This window comes from Triticum aestivum, chromosome 1B (assembly GCF_018294505.1).
Source record: "Triticum aestivum cultivar Chinese Spring chromosome 1B, IWGSC CS RefSeq v2.1, whole genome shotgun sequence".
Lineage (NCBI taxonomy): Eukaryota > Viridiplantae > Streptophyta > Magnoliopsida > Poales > Poaceae > Triticum > Triticum aestivum.
Genome location: NC_057795.1, coordinates 517,203,939 through 517,221,165, shown reverse-complemented (window position 1 = coordinate 517,221,165; position 17,227 = coordinate 517,203,939). Strand labels below are relative to the sequence as shown.

General features: G+C 48.7%; 1 protein-coding gene across 3 annotated transcripts; it reads right to left on the bottom strand.

Annotated features, from left to right (window-relative positions):
* Nucleotides 1–12,051: 12,051 nt before the first annotated feature.
* LOC123135931 (uncharacterized) lies at nt 12,052–16,294 on the bottom strand. Of its 3 annotated transcripts, XM_044555206.1 has the most exons (5): nt 16,064–16,293; nt 15,792–15,970; nt 14,726–14,807; nt 13,773–13,901; nt 12,052–13,141 (listed from the first exon to the last, which is right to left on the bottom strand). In XM_044555206.1, exon 5 carries the CDS (start codon nt 13,016–13,018, stop codon nt 12,350–12,352), a length of 669 nt encoding a protein of 222 aa, XP_044411141.1. In that variant the 5' UTR covers nt 13,019–13,141; nt 13,773–13,901; nt 14,726–14,807; nt 15,792–15,970; nt 16,064–16,293; the 3' UTR covers nt 12,052–12,349. The 3 variants fall into 3 exon arrangements, with proteins under 3 accessions (XP_044411141.1, XP_044411135.1, XP_044411126.1); XM_044555200.1 differs by having other exon boundaries at nt 12,052–13,144; nt 15,792–16,294; XM_044555191.1 differs by having other exon boundaries at nt 15,792–16,293.
* Nucleotides 16,295–17,227: the final 933 nt, after the last annotated feature.

The following is a 17,227-nucleotide window of genomic DNA, read 5'->3' as shown; positions in this document are numbered from 1 at the left end:
GCTGGCGGGTGTCTGTCTCTCCCACTTTAGTTGAAGTGGATTCGATGAAAAGGGTCCTTATGAAGGGTAAATAGAAGTTGACAAGATCACGTTGTGGTTATTCGTAGGTAAGAAAACGTTCTGGCTAGAACCCAATTGCAGCCACGTAAAAGATGCAACAACAATTAGAGGGCGTCTAACTTGTTTTTGCAGCAATTGTCATGTGATGTGATATGGCCAGAAGTTGTGATGAATGATGAATGATATATTATGATGTGTGAGATCACGTTCTTGTAATAGGAATCACGACTTGCATGTCGATGAGTATGACAACCGGCAGGAGCCATAGGAGTTGTCTTTATTTTTGTATGACCTGCGTGTCATTGAAGAACGCCATGTAAACTACTTTACTTTATTGCTAAACGCGTTAGTCATAGAAGTAGAAATAGTCGTTGGCGTGACAACTTCATGAAGACACGATGATGGAGATCATGATGATGGAGATCATGGTGTCATGCCGGTGACAAGATGATCATGGAGCCCCGAAGATGAAGATCAAAGGAGCTATATGATATTGGCCATATCATGTCACTACTTTATATAATTGCATGTGATGTTTATTATGTTTTATGCATCTTGTTTACTTAGAACGACGGTAGTAAATAAGATGATCCCTTACAACAATTTCAAGAAGTGTTCTCCCCTAACTGTGCACCGTTGCTAAAGTTCGTCGTTTCGAAGCACCATGTGATGATCGGGTGTGATAGATCCTTACGTTCACATACAACGGGTGTAAGACAGTTTTACACATGCAAAACACTTAGGGTTAACTTGACGAGCCTAGCATGTACAGACATGGCCTCGGAACACGGAGACCGAAAGGTCGAACACGAGTCGTATGGAAGATACGATCAACATGAGAATGTTCACCGACGATGACTAGTCCGTCTCACGTGATGATCGGACACGGCCTAGTCGACTCGGATCGTGTAACACTTAGATGACTAGAGGGATGTCAAATCTGAGTGGGAGTTCATTCAATAATTTGATTAGATGAACTTAATTATCATGAACTTAGTCTAAAACCTTTTGCAAATATGTCTTGTAGATCAAATGGCCAACGCTCATGTCAACTTGAACTTCAACGCGTTCCTAGAGAAAACCAAGCTGAAAGATGATGGCAGCAACTATACGGACTGGGTCCGGAACCTGAGGATCATCCTCATAGCTGCCAGGAAACAATATGTCCTAGAAGGACCGCTAGGTGACGCTCCCGTCCCAGAGAACCAAGACATTATGAATGCTTGGCAGTCCCGTGCTGATGATTACTCCCTCGTTCAGTGCGGCATGCTTTACAGCTTAGAACCGGGGCTCCAAAAGCGTTTTGAGCATCACGGAGCATATGAGATGTTCGAGGAGCTGAAACTAGTTTTCCAAGCTCACGCCCGGGTCGAGAGATATGACATCTCCGACAAGTTCTATAGTTGTAAGATGGAGGAAAATAGTTCTGTCAGTGAGCACATACTCAAGATGTCTGGGTTGCACAACCGTATGACCCAGCTGAATATTAACCTCCCTGATGAGGCAGTCATTGACAGAATCCTTCAGTCTCTCCCACCAAGCTACAAGAGCTTTGTGATGAACTACAATATGCAGGGGATGGTAAAGACCATTCCTGAAGTATTTTCTATGCTGAAGTCAGCAGAGGTTGAAATCAAGAAAGAACATCAAGTGTTGATGGTCAATAAGACCACTAAGTTCAAGAAGGGCAAGGGTAAGAAGAACTTCAAGAAGGACGGCAAGGAGGTTGCCGCGCCCGGTAAGCCAGTTGCCGGGAAGAAGTCAAAGAATGGACCCAAGCCTGAGACTGAGTGCTTTTATTGCAAGGGGAAGGGTCACTGGAAGCGGAACTGCCCCAAATACTTAGCGGATAAGAAGGCCGGCAACACTAAAGGTATATTTGATATACATGTAATTGATGTGTACCTTACCAGTACTCGTAGTAACTCCTGGGTATTTGATACCGGTGCCGTTGCTCATATTTGTAACTCACAGCAGGAGCTGCGGAATAAGCGGAGACTGGCGAAGGATGAGGTGACGATGCGCGTCGGGAATGGTTCCAGACTCAATGTGATCGCCGTCGGCACGCTACCTCTACATTTACCTACAGGATTAGTTTTGAACCTTAATAATTGTTATTTGGTGCCAAGTTTGAGCATGAACATTGTATCTGGATCTCGTTTAATACGAGATGGCTACTCATTTAAGTCCGAGAATAATGGTTGTTCTATTTATATGAGAGATATGTTCTATGGTCATGCTCCGATGGTCAATGGTTTATTCTTAATGAATCTCGAACGTAGTGTTACACATATTCATAGCATGAATACCAAAAGATGTAAAGTTGATAACGATAGTCCCACATACTTGTGGCACTGCCGCCTTGGTCACATTGGTGTCAAGCGCATGAAGAAGCTCCATGTGGATGGACTTTTAGAGTCTCTTGATTACGAATCATTTGACACATGCGAACCATGCCTCATGGGCAAGATGACCAAGACTCCGTTCTCCGGAACAATGGAGCGAGCAACCAACTTGTTCGAAATCATACATACCGATGTGTGCGGTCCAATGAATGTTGAGGCTCGCGGAGGATATCGTTATGTTCTCACTCTCACAGATGACTTGAGTAGATATGGGTATGTCTACTTGATGAAACACAAGTCTGAGACCTTTGAAAAGTTCAAGGAATTTCAGAATGAGGTAGAGAATCAACGTGACCGAAAGATAAAATTCCTACGATCAAATCGTGGAGGAGAATACTTAAGTCACGAATTTGGTACACACTTAAGGAAATGTGGAATCGTTTCACAACTAACGCCGCCTGGAACACCTCAGCGTAACGGTGTGTCCAAACGTCGTAATCGCACTCTATTAGATATGGTGCGGTCTATGATGTCTCTTACCGATTTACCACTATCATTTTGGGGATACGCTCTAGAGACAGCTACATTCACTTTAAATAGGGCACCGTCTAAATCCGTTGAGACGACACCATATGAATTATGGTTTGGGAAGAAACCTAAGATGTCGTTTCTAAAAGTTTGGGGATGCGATGCTTATGTCAAGAAACTTCAACCTGAAAAGCTCGAACCCAAGTCGGAAAAATGCGTCTTCATAGGATACCCTAAGGAAACCATTGGGTATACCTTCTACTTAAGATCCGAGGGCAAGATCTTTGTTGCCAAGAACGGATCCTTTCTGGAAAAAGAGTTTCTCTCGAAAGAAGTAAGTGGGAGGAAAGTAGAACTCGATGAAGTACTACCTCTTGAACGGGAAAGTAGTGCAGCCTAGGAAAATATTCCTGTGATGCCTACACCAACTGAAGAGGAAAATAATGATGATGATCAAGGTACTTCGGATCAAGTTGCTACTGAACTTCGTAGGTCCACAAGGACACGTTCCGCACCAGAGTGGTACGGCAACCCTGTCCTGGAAATCATGTTGTTAGACAACGGTGAACCTTCGAACTATGAAGAAGCGATGGCGGGCCCAGATTCCAACAAATGGCTAGAAGCCATGAAATCCGAGATAGAATCCATGTATGAAAACAAAGTATGGACTTTGACTGACTTGCCCGATGATCGGCGAGCGATAGAAAACAAATGGATCTTTAAGAAGAAGACGGACGCGGATGGTAATGTCACCATCTATAAAGCTCGACTTGTCGCTAAGGGTTATCGGCAAGTTCAAGGGATTGACTACGATGAGACTTTCTCTCCCATAGCGAAGCTTAAGTCCGTCCGAATCATGTTAGCAATTGCCGCATACTATGATTATGAGATATGGCAGATGGACGTCAAAACGGCATTCCTTAACGGTTATCTTAAGGAAGAACTGTATATGATGCAGCCGGAAGGTTTTGTCGATCCTAAGAACGCTAATAAAGTATGCAAGCTCCAGCGATCCATTTATGGGCTGGTGCAAGCATCTCGGAGTTGGAATATTCGCTTTGATGAGATGATCAAAGCGTTTGGGTTTATGCAGACTTATGGAGAAGCCTGCGTTTACAAGAAAGTGAGTGGGAGCTCTGTAGCATTTCTCATATTATATGTAGATGACATACTCTTGATGGGAAATGATATGGAACTTTTGGACAGCATTAAGGCCTACTTGAATAAGTGTTTTTCAATGAAGGACCTTGGAGAAGCTGCTTATATATTAGGCATCAAGATCTATAGAAATAGATCGAGACGCCTCATAGGTCTTTCACAAAGCACATACCTTGATAAAATTTTGAAGAAGTTCAAAATGGATCAGTCCAAGAAGGGGTTCTTGCCTGTATTGCAAGGTGTGAGATTGAGCTCGGCTCAATGCCCGACCACGGCAAAAGATATAGAAGAGATGAGTGTCATCCCCTATGCTTCAGCCATAGGATCTATTATGTATGCCATGCTGTGTACCAGACCTGATGTAAACCTTGCCGTAAGTTTGGTAGGAAGGTACCAAAGTAATCCCGACAAGGAACACTGGACAGCGGTCAAGAATATCCTGAAGTACCTGAAAAGGACAAAGGACATGTTTCTCGTTTATGGAGGTGACGAAGAGCTCGTCGTAAAGGGTTACGTCGACGCTAGCTTTGACACAGATCTGGATGACTCTAAGTCACAAACCGGATACGTGTATATGTTGAATGGTGGAGCAGTAAGCTGGTGCAGCTGCAAGCAGAGCGTCGTGGCGGGATCTACATGTGAAGCGGAGTACATGGCAGCCTCGGAGGCAGCGCATGAAGCTATTTGGGTGAAGGAGTTCATCACCGACCTAGGAGTCATACCCAATGCGTCGGGGCCGATCAAACTTTTCTGTGACAATACTGGAGCTATTGCCCTTGCGAAGGAGCCCAGATTTCACAAGAAGACCAGGCACATCAAGCGTCGTTTCAACTCCATCCGTGAGAATGTTCAAGATGGAGACATAGAAATTTGCAAAGTACATACAGATCTGAATGTCGCAGATCCGTTGACTAAACCTCTCTCGCGAGCGAAACATGATCAACACCAGAACTCTATGGGTGTTCGATTCATCACAATGTAACTAGATTATTGACTCTAGTGCAAGTGGGAGACTGTTGGAAATATGCCCTAGAGGCAATAATAAAAGTGTTATTATTATATTTCTTTGTTCATGATAATAGTCTTTTATTCATGCTATAACTGTATTATCCGAAATCGTAATACACGTGTGAATACATAGACCACAATATGTCCCTAGTGAGCCTCTAGTTGACTAGCTCGTTGTGATCAACAGATAGTCATGGTTTCCTGGCTATGGACATTGGATGTCGTTGATAACGGGATCACATCATTAGGAGAATGATGTGATGGACAAGACCCAATCCTAAGCATAGCACAAAGGTCGGTTAGTTCGTTTGCTAGAGCTTTTCCAATGTCAAGTATCTCTTCCTTAGACCATGAGATCGTGTAACTCCCGGATACCGTAGGAGTGCTTTGGGTGTACCAAACGTCACAACGTAACTGGGTGACTATAAAGGTGCATTACAGGTATCTCCGAAAGTGTCTGTTGGGTTGACACGGATCGAGACTGGGATTTGTCACTCCGTGTTATGGAGAGGTATCACTGGGCCCACTCGGTAGTGCATCATCATAATGAGCTCAAGGTGGCCAAGTGTCTGGTCACGGGATCATGCATTACGGTACGAGTAAAGTGACTTGCCGGTAACGAGACTGAACGAGGTATTGGGATACCGACGATCGAGTCTCGGGCAAGTAACATACCGTCTGATAAAGGGAATAGTATACGGGGTTTGATTGAATCCTCGACATCGTGGTTCATCCGATGACATACATCGAGGAGCATGTGGGAGCCAACATGGGTATCCAGATCCCGCTGTTGGTTATTGACCTGAGGTCATGTCTGCATGACTCCCGAACCCGTAGGGTCTACACACTTAAGGTTCGGTGACGCTAGGGTTATCAGGAAGACAAGTATGTGATTACCGAATGTTGTTCGGAGTCCCGGATGAGATCCCGGACGTCACGAGGAGTTCCGGAATGGTCCGGAGGTAAAGATTTATATAAGGAAAGTGGTTAAACGGACACCGGAAAGTTTTGGTGGCATACCGGTATTGTACCGGGGCCACCGGAAGGGTTCCGGGGGTCCACCGGGTGGGGCCACCCCTCCCGGGGGGCCACATGGGCTGTGTGGGAGAGGGAGCCAGCCCCTAGTGGGCTGGGCGCGCCTCCCCACCTAGGCCCATGCGGCTAGGGCAAGGGGAGGGGAAACCCTAAAGGGGGCGCCACCTAGCTTGGGGGGCAAGCCACCCCTCTTCCCCTCTCCCTTTGGCCGCCCCCCCCTCTAGGGTTTCCCCTAGAGGGCCGGCCCCCTTGCCCCTCTCCTCCTATATATAGAGGGGTGAGGGGAGGGCTGCTGAACAACAACTCAAGGCGCAACCCCTCCCCTCCCCAACACCTCTCCTCCTTTGTACGTGCTTGGCGAAGCCGTGTCGGAGTACTTCTGCACCAACTACACCACGTCGTCGTGCTGCCGTTGGAGCTGCCTTCCTCAACCTCTCCTTCCTCCTTGCTGGATCAAGACGGAGGAGACGTCGTCCGTCCCGTACGTGTGTTGAACGTGGAGGTGCTGTCCGTTCAGCACTTGGTCATCGGTGATCCGAATCACGACGAGTACGACTCCATCATCACCATCCCCTTGAACGCTTCCGCACTCGATCTACAAGTGGTATGTAGATGGAAACTCACTCCCTTGACTCGTTGCTTAGATGAACTCATAGATGGATCTTGGTGAAACCGTAGGAAAAATTTTAATTTTCTGCAACGTTCCCCAACACGCGCCTCCCTTGGACAAGGTGGCTGGCCTAGTGGCGACCGACGAGCATGCCGACGTCAAGACAACGGCATTGTCGGATGGAGGAGCTGGCCCGGATGGGGAGGCGGCTTCTTGCTCGCGGTGGGGGTGGGAAGCTTCGGTGCCCCGACGGCGAGCCAGTGGTGGCTGCGACGTGGGAGGTGGCGGCGACGTGGGAGGTGTGTCGACACCGGCTGTTGGCAGGGGCACCGGAAATGGGTTGCGGCGGTGACGGGGCGGAGGCGGACGAGGGTTTGTTGTCAATATGGGGTGGGAGAGGATGGCCAATGTGCCACCGACTAGTGGGCCACAGGGAGGAGTAGGTGCACGCCGCGCACGTCCGCTTCGTGTCTGTGCCGACACAAATGAGGTTCAAAATTGGGCCGGGAATGGGTCGACAGGCGGAGGAAAAACGAACACGCATCCATTTGGGTCGGTGCGTTGGGCCAACTTTTCTGTCCACGCTGACCCAAACGGACGCGCGCGGACGAAATGAGTCAGCGTGTTGGAGTTGCCCTTAGTCCCTTTTATTCTATTTCCAACTTTAATTGTGAATTTATTTTTTTAAGAAAAACATCAGATCTGTTGTAAAGATTCATAGAAAGTACAATGGACCTCAGACATGATAAAAATTACATCAAGATCCATGGACCACCGAACAATCATTGCCGCCGCCAAAAAGACGCGCCATTGTCGCCGCTCCCATACTAGAGCCGGCATGGCCTTGCCGATGGCAGCCTGGAAGTCTCCGTGCATGTACCCTTAAGGACCAGCTCCCTGGAGCCGTTGTCGTCGCCATTGAAATTTTGAATCAATCTAAAAAACCTGACACCAAGTCTCGCCATTACTTACGCACCACAAGAAATCCTAACCTCGCCGCCCCAAGGACCTGACAGGAATCTACATTATGACATGGTGAATGGCTCAGTCTCACTAGCCATGGAGCATTGGGTGCTAGCCGGGTAATATGGACTTTGAAGGATCTGGTCGGATTCAACATAATCGAATCAAAGTCCAGATAAGGTCCGAGTCGAACAGACCCGACAATGAGACACAATAATAGGTCACATGTGAGTCTCTAGTACGACATACATTCTATGTCCTAAGACCTGAGCCATCACATGTATTCGGGATGGTGACATACATGCTTTGGGCCGACCAATCGCTACTCCATAACTTAGTAGTTATAATTGTATGTTTCGGACTTGTCCAGGCCCATGCTGCGAGACATGGTTGAGCAAGATGAGATTTGCCCATCCGATTAAGAGAGATATACTCTAGGCCATTCGTGTGATCCGACCAAGATAAGGATGGCCATGCGACAAGTACTATGAGATAATCCAGTTAGTGGTTGGCATCACTGGAACAAGAAAGATGTCAGGCTAGCACAAAGATTACAGACTCGCCTTGAGCCTGGCAACATATATCGTGTGGCAAAGAGAACAAAAGTGTGACATGTTGCACTGGTTCGCCAACCGGCTTTATCGTCTACTTGGTGGTCGGCATGCCTTACTAGAGGCCGCTACTAGCCGAGCAGGTGGGAGGTGATCCGACCTGCAACCAAGTCGACTTGAACCTAAGGGTCATGTGCTTAAGGGAAGGAACATGTGAGACCGGATCCGACTCCATGACTACTCGGACTCGGATTCAGTCTGAATAAAATTTGGGTTTAGGGTCCGTGTGAGGCCCAAGTGTTAAGCCCGTGATGGGTGTCTATATATAGGGGAGGTGCGCATACTGTTTCAATTGATTGCTTTGGCACCTATTGGGATCTAGGGTAGGGTGTGTCGACTGCAAATTTAAAATTTTCCTACACGCAGAACAAACAGGAACATGCTACGGGAGATGGATCACGGATCATTACTCTCCTCCTTGTCCGATCTCCCTCGAACAGCCAGTCGTCTAATCCTACGTACACTCGTACAGGTTCGCCAGAGCAGCGCAAGTGCACCGCCTCTAATGGTATTCGCACGTGTAGGACAAACACCATGCGGCGGACTGCTAGGTCCCGATCACACAGTCCACATCGAGTGGAGGTGGCTATTCGCAACACATGCAAAGCCCTAGTGGTAGCGCCGAAGTGATCAACCAAATGAGTGTGCCATACCTCCACTTTATACAAGCATCAGCTGTGGGCTCAACACTTAGGCCTCGCATGGATCCTAAAGCCCAAAGTCTGTTCGGCCGCATCCGAGTTCGAGTAGGATCACACCTGACTCGTGGAGTCGGATCTGCCTCTCAGGTTTCTTCCCTCAAGCGCGTGACCCCTTAGGTTCTCGTTCACTTGGTCGCGAGTCAGATCACATCCGGCTCGGCTAGTAGGTAGCGGCCTCTAGCAAAGCGTGCCGACTCCGAGTGTCTGATGAAGCTGGTTAGGCGAACCTGTACATCACACTTCTGTTCCTTTTTCCACATGATATATTTTGTCGGACTCAAGGCGAGTATGTCATCCTTGTGCTAGCCTGACCTCTTTCTCGCTCCAGTGATACCAACCACAAATTGGGTTATCTCATAATTCTATTCGCATGGCCATGCTTATCTTGGTCGGATCATACGAGGTGCCCAGAGTATATCTCTCCTGATCGGAGGGGCAAATCCCATCTTGCTCGACCATGTCTTGCAGCATAGGTTTGGACAAGCCCGAAACCAACCTTTGTAACTACCTAGTCACGGAGTAGCGTTTCGTCGGCCCAAAGCAGGTCTGTCACCATCCCGAGTGCATGCACCAGCTCAGGTCTTAGGACATAGAACGTATGTTGTATTAGAGAGTCACATATGACATATCGCTGCGTCTCATAGCTGGGTCTGTCCAACTCAGACCTTATCTCGACTCGGATCCAACTATGTCAGATCGACCAGATCCTTCCGAGTCCATATTATCCGGTTAGCATCCAATGCTCCATGGCTAGTGAGACCGAGCCATCCACCGTGTCATACGCTAGTCTAGTCGGTTGCGTGTCCACACAACCCTTTCAACTAGGTACCTTTTAGGACAGTCATCATACAATGCATAGTCCCACAAACAAGTCACGTACATGTTGATACACATCATTGATAACATCCAAGGACTATCTTTATTCATAAACACATTAGAAATATCATCGTACATGATTGCTTATAGGGCTATCTCCAACAGCACCGTCATTAGGTCTTTGCATGTGTTGCAACTAGCCACCTGCACTCGTCGCTGGTTGTGTGATCAAACCTAGCAATCCGCTGCATGACGTTCCTCCTGCACGTGCGGATACCGTTAGAGGCGGTACACTTGCGACGAACCTGTTCCTGGTATCCGATCGGCTACGTGGGAGATCGACGAAGGGGAGACAATTGTGAAGACGCTATGCTCCTACTCTGGTAACGACCCGTGATCCATCTTCGTATCATGTTTCTGTTTGATCCGCGCGTAGGGAAAATTTTATATTGCAGCTATTGCACCTAGTGTAGCCCAACTCCGCCGCACCGTCTTTTGCGCTGGAGTGAAACGTCACTCGCGGTCGAGGGTGCTGCGATGAAGCACCGCCGCGACAGGTGTCTGCGTTGTAGTGTACCATCGCTGGCGGCCGGCAATGGAGCATCGGTGCACTGCCGGCGAGGAGGTGCGGCTCCTGCTACCCGCGACGATGTGCTTCGGGTGCTCCTGCGGCTACGATGAGAGAGGCGACGACCTGCGTGACATCGTTGACCGAATCCAAGGGATAGCGTGCGACGGATCCAACGACTGCGAGAGGAATGATCCGACGGCCCGCGACCCGACTGATTTGTTCAGGAAATCAGCCAGCTGAGTTGTAATCCATCATTTAGCCCGTGCAAACCCCATACGCAATCATGTGCTCGAAAAACCATCCGACCCTATTGTAGAAGGGTTAGAACGCAAATCTTACGCTTTGGCCTTGGAAATCCTTTGAACTAATCAATCGCCACGTCATGGATCTTGCAAAAAAATCAGAGCTCGTTGCCATCCAAGGACCAGCGAGGTGTCCCTGGCCCTGGCGAAGATGAGAAGTGGAACATGACAACCGCCCGCCACATGAGCTGCGTACATAAATACTAGTACTCTCGATCTGCATTTCCTTGCTCCGACCGGCAGCTCTCGGGTCGGGCCCCGGCGGCATATAATTGCAGGAGCCATCAACAAGGGCACGGCTGTTTAAAGGCGAGAGCTAGCACACAGGCAGGCAGGTAATCGTCCCCACTCTCGCACTCGTTTCTTGTTTTATCATCGCAAAGAGCGCCATACTATCAGCCGGGCATCTTAGCACTAATCTAGCCCTTAATTCTCTGCTTGGCCAAACACGGCGCCGTCCATCGGTACGAGCACTGCGCAACACGAACTGTCAAAGGACGGCGCTACGTACAGAGCGACATTTATTCAGGTCACGACGCCGATCAAGCATTTCTCTAAACCTGCTAAGTGATATCATGAGGTTGGCTTTGCTTCTTAATGATTTTATGGGCAAGGCGTGGTGGCGGGTGGCCCATGCACCGCTGCTCGTCGCTCAACCACTTAAATACCGATCGTGTCACTCAACTGTTTCGGGAGTGTCCTGGATGCCCAACAAACTTTTAACTGCTACAACACGACCATGATGACGCACATGCATCTGTCCTCTGTCCTCATGGGTCTGGTCTAGTATATTTTCTCAAAGTGTGAAACCGAGTACCCATCCACGGTGTGAAGCATGAACTCCTGGTCAAGACTCGCAGTGCCATTGGTCTTAGTATGTACTATTCCAGTCCAAGCAGGACTACCTCTGTGGATCTGCCTCGGCCAGCGCCACATATGGGCACGAAGCAGAGTTCGCTCCCTCACGTCACAGGTGAAAAACAGAGCATATATTCATCCTCACTACCTACCCACCAATACTACACGAGATGGTTGCCTGCCACGTAAGCAGCAGATAAGCAGCACCCACTTTCTCTCTGATTCTGCACCCTTCACTTTCCTCTCTCGAATCTGGACTTCTGGATAAACTCCAATCTCCAATAACAACAGAGTTTTTCCAGAAGAAGTTAAAAAAAACACCAGCATGTGGTTTACAATCTCATACAAAAAATTCATTCTAGATTTGTGAAACAATGAGTGCATGGAGGAACACAAAGGACCGTGTGCACAGCAATTTCCAGAAACTGTACAAAAAGAGCTGTGGCAGCACGTGCTGTACAATGCTACATGAAAATGCCTCTCAATGAACAGAACAGATGGCTTCTTCATTGATGAAGGATAATTTCAGAGGCAGGAGTATACTAAAAGTGGAGTAAGATCCTTTCCTTTGGGAAAATCTCTATGCTTAATCTGTTTCAAAGATTTTGCTCGACATATATAGATCTATACAGCTCCCGGCAGGGGAGGGGAACACCGACAGTGAACGAACAAACTAATCCAACCCAAAAGAATCAGACATTTCTTTGCGAATTGCGAGCCAATAATAACAGTACCTGCACTGCAGAAATGGATCGAGCAAGAGGCCATCGATCGGAGGGAGGATCATTGGGCCACGGTGCCCCGGGACTGCAAGGTGATGCTCCTCTGGCTGGGCATGGCGAGCATGGCGGTGTGGTCCAAGAAGTCCTTGAGCTCCACCACGGCCTGCAGTATCCTCCGGAGGTCGTCGGCGCGCACGAAGCCGGCGGCACCCAGCCGGCGCACGGCGTAGACGTAGATGGTGAGGCACCCCTTCCTGAACTTGAAGCGCGCCATCTCGCTGCCGGTGAGGCCGCGGATGAGCTTCTTGTTCACGTCCCCGAGCGGGATCATGGCCGGCCACAGCTGGTCCACGGCCGCCTTCATGGCCTCCGACTCGAACACGAAGAGCACCACCTTGGACTTCTTGGTGCCCAGGCCGAGCGTGAGCGTGTGCCACGCCTGGTGCGCCAGGATGGTGAAGCTGGTGGGCATGTAGGCGGTGGTGGACGGGAACGGCAGGCTCTGCAGCTCGCTCAGGAACGACGGCGGGATGTCCAGCAGCCGGAGCAGCTCCAGCGGCGACGCGCGACGCACCGTGAACGACTTGACGATGAACTGCCCGCCGAAGCGGATGCCCTTCACGTCGCCGCACGGCTTGAAGCTCGCCTCCGCCGCCGCCGCGGCGCCGCCGACCTTGTCCTTCTTCTCCTTGTGCTTGATGTGCTTGTGCTTCTTCTTCTCCTCTGCCATGGCGATGGCGTGCCGCTCCTTTGCTTTCCCCTGCTGGAGTGGGCTGTGCTGCTAGGGAAAAGGCCGTAATGAGGAGCCCCACCGCCACCTCCCTTCCCTTCGCTGTGCCTCCTCCTGCAGCGGCTGCTGGTACGACCATACCGCAAAGTTTCTAGTCAGAGCGAAGGACCATCCACTTCACCACTTGGACATTATTCAGGACGAGCTTAATTAGCTTTATTATCGTATACTTGGTATTTTTGTAATCTCTTCGGTTGGGCAGAGAACACGGAGGCGCTGTCGGTTGCCGATGCCCCCGCCTCGTCATATAAAACGATTTTTTTTCAGTTTTATAAACGAAGTTATCATTGATTGTTTAAACACGCGCACGCGTGTGTCTCTGCTTACTTTGGCCCATTTGTATTAGTAATAATAATTAGTGTGTGCTTTCCCTCCCTGATGCTTTTTAGTGCGGCCAGCCATCATAGCAACGAAGCTAAAGATCATACTCCCTAAAAGGTGGCGCATGATCATAGGCTCTGCCAAAGAACACCGAGTAGTTTCAGACTTAATAATGAGGCCCTGCTGGTGCGCATTTCTAAATCTGGTTCCACTTTTAACACTATTCTTAATTTGTCCTGGGTGTTCATGATGATTGATTAATTTCTTGGAGCAATATAAAAAGTATGTGAGTAATGAAAGAAGAAGATCAATCTAGAGCAGCCAACGACAGAATTCGATCGCAATTATACTCCCTCGAAAACATGTTACGTACCCGATCCTGAAGGAAATCAATGTTCCCTCGCGGAGAAGCAGCAACAATCCTCAGAAGATCAGGTTCAAACTTCCTTTGTTCTTTTCCAGTCACGGCAACTGCGAAAGCGAATGCCCTTGAAGGTGTGACCTGTCGGAAACTGATGAGGTGAGGATCTTGACAAACAAAAGGCTATCGGCCACAGATGGCACTTCCTACACTTAGAAGTATGGTAAGATTAAAGACGAATCCATGGAAGAATTATGGCAACAGCGATAGCGCAACAGCTAACATAGCTATCAGTAGAGCTTATTGAAAATGATGCCGTACAGGAAGCTCCTAAATCCTCCAACCAATTCTTTTTGCTTGTATTTGTGCCACTTCAGTATCCTATATATATGTAATACTTCTCTTTCGTTAGTGGATTGGCATACAGATTTTATGTTAAAGGTAGAACGGTTCCCTTCAGCTCTTAAAAGAGACCAGATTTTGTTTTCATCCAAAAGGTCTTGCATAGTTCAAATTAAGTAGCTAAGAGCCTAAAGACAGCATATATTTCAAATACCGAACAGCGTGTATCTGACTAGTTGCCGACAGAAAAGGTTTTACTTATTGTCACCCCTTTCAGTTTTCAGTCTGTTTAAATCACAGTGGAGCACTAGAGTGAGAAGATCTATCCCAACTGGTGGTTGATATGAAGCTAAGTACATCTCAAAAGTACAGCTGGACACTGATTTTCCAGCGCAACAACCAGTCGTAACATATAAATGCACTAGTCCACATCGATCCTGGTTGATGTGTAGCGCTGTACCTCAGTTACATCAATATGCTTGGAAGGTCATGATTTGAAAGCCCAACAGACATGCTCAGCTCAACTATGGGTACCAGAGTAGATGTCCAAAGCAGAGCAACTATGTGTCTGGTAGTAGAATGCAAGAAAGTTGTCGGAATTATGTCTGAGAAAATTAGCTTACCGATTGGAAGGATGGGAGCCAAGATATTCTGACCTTCTGAATTAGGTACGACCGGAGCATTAAAGCACCCCTTGGGACAGGGCTGCATAAAAGTTGAAAACCCATGAAAACATGTAGAAAAAGATCAGAAAATTGAGATGCAAATCATCTCTCAAGAGAGATTATTATGCCCCTTGAAAATACTGGAAGTGCTAAAAGTGTTCAGATGCAATTCAGTGTTATTATGATAGAATGTCTGAGAGAACCTTGGTGGGAGCATATACATTTGTACACACAACCGAAGCAAAAATAAGTCCAAGAAGCAAGCGACTTAACATAAACATCATATTGCAAAATTGCAGTACAGTAAAATTTAACACACGCAGGCAGATACAGAAGATAAACATAGATGTCAGGCCCTTTCAGAGAGTGAACTACTGTTTTCAAGATCCTGATCCTGTATTGTATAATCTGATCTTGGGTGTTTCGTGTGAGGTGCTATAATTGATACTACTTGTGCAGCCAGTCTCCAAATTTCAATTACCAACCTTTTTGAAGGGAAAGATGTAGAGGAAGTCAAAAAACACATGCAAGACAAGGCAACAAACGAATAATAACTAAACTTTATACTAGGCTTATAGAGCTGTCACTTTCACCACGAAAGAACATACTTGGCTAAATTCAGGCGGACATGCGGCAGACTGCAAACATGTAAGCACAAATCAAGGCCTGTATTCATGCACTGCATTAGGCGTGATTAATTACGATAGCAACACTCCATCTACTCTAGGACACTTGAACCCAACGATGATTGCTCAGAATTGACCTCAAAATGCCGCAGGAAACCAAAGCATCGACGAGACGAGCGTGCAGCGCAAACGATAAGTGAACGTGTTAGTACGACCGCACCTAGCAAGCAGACGGAAAATTAACCATGGAAAGCAAGCAAGCAAGCAGGCAGGCAGGCCAAACCACACGCAATCTGCACTGTCGTATCAGATTAAGAAGGGTGCGAGGTAGCAGCTCCTCCAGGCTTGGTGTCAAAGGGAAGAAGGCACATCGATCGCGGGGGAATTCCATCGAGTACCTGGGCTGCGCCTCAGAGCGGGGAGGCCGGATCTTCCACCCGCGGACGCATGATATAGCTTGTCGTTCTTCGGGGCTAGTAGTGGTGCATCACAGGCCAAGATCGCTGCCGGAAGACGGGAGGAGAGGAGCTTTCGACTTTTGCGCGTGCCCGGCTCCGGCTGGCTGACGCAGCACACTCTGAGGCGAGGCGAGGCGAGGTGAGGTGAGGTGGTAGCCGCACGACCGAGCGACGGGCCAAATTAATCGAGGGGAAGGCGACAGGGCGGAGACCAGAGATTTCAACGAGAAAAAGCTCCCAGGGCAACGCCGTGTGCCGCGTCGGTGGCGGTGGGTGCGTGACGCGACGCGACGCCGTGGTCGGGGTCGGCGTCGGACGACGCGTGTGGTCTCTCCCTCGCGCGCCGGCGACACCGCACCGGGCGCGTCGTCGCGGCGCGATTCCCTCCGGCCATGGGCCCTTGTGGCAACGCGCGCTTGGGTCTCCCGCGGTTGGTGGCCCCCGGGCCCTGAAGGGCTGCTATTTTTAGAGAATCTGGCCCTGAAGGACCGAGCCACGAAGCAGCCACGGCCTTGCAGCTATTTTCTTCTTCTTTTGAGATAATCCTTGTAGTTATGGGGAGCAACTAGTTAACGAGCGGTTCGGGAGCGCTCCGCGCGTGACAAGTGTTGCGCGCGGAGCGCTCCCACCAGGGAAAACTAGATGGCGCGGTTGGTTTTCGATTTTTCCTTTCTGATTTGTGATTTTGTGCGTTTTGCACTTTGACCCTCAAACTATCACATTTTTCTGTTTTCCCTTTCCGCGCGAAAACATAAAAAAAAATACCAGTTCGCGCGCTTGGTTTCCTGTTTCCCTTTCTCGTTTCCCTTTCTATTCCCATTAAATTTTCGGGTAATGGAGATTTATGGGGAAGTTACGGGCGGGGACTACCAACACTATCAAATGTGACCTTTCAAGTAACGAAAAAGCAACTTTTTAATGTAAAACGGCAGTCTTCGGAATTGTTCAATCGTGTGACTTTTTTATAGGCACAGGTGAACACTAGGAGAGACACGGGTGTATAACTTTACCAAATTGAAGAAAAGCGCCTCCGGCGCGAGGGACCCTCCTGCTCGCCTTCGGCTCGTTTAATTTTCATAAACATCTTGAAGGGGGGGGGGGGGCGGTCATATGTCGAAGTGTGTGTTGGTCGTGCAGCGTGCTGGTTTGTGTGGCGCGTTGTCCCTCGCGGTGTGACACGGCGCCTCCGGCGCGAGGGAACGTCCTGCTCGCCTTCGGCTCGTTTAATTTTCATAAACATCTTGAAGGGGGGCATAGGTCGAAGTGTGTGTTGGTCGTGCAGCGTGCTGGTTCGTGAGGCGCGTTTTTCCTCGTGGTGTGACACGGTGCCTCCGGACGAGGGAACCTCCTGCTCGCCTTCGGCTCGTTTAATTTTC

What these genes read in the sequence shown, in the direction of transcription:
- LOC123135931 (XM_044555200.1), bottom strand. Translation starts at nt 13,018, where the DNA reads ATGGCAGAGGAGAAGAAGAAGCACAAGCACATCAAGCACAAGGAGAAG.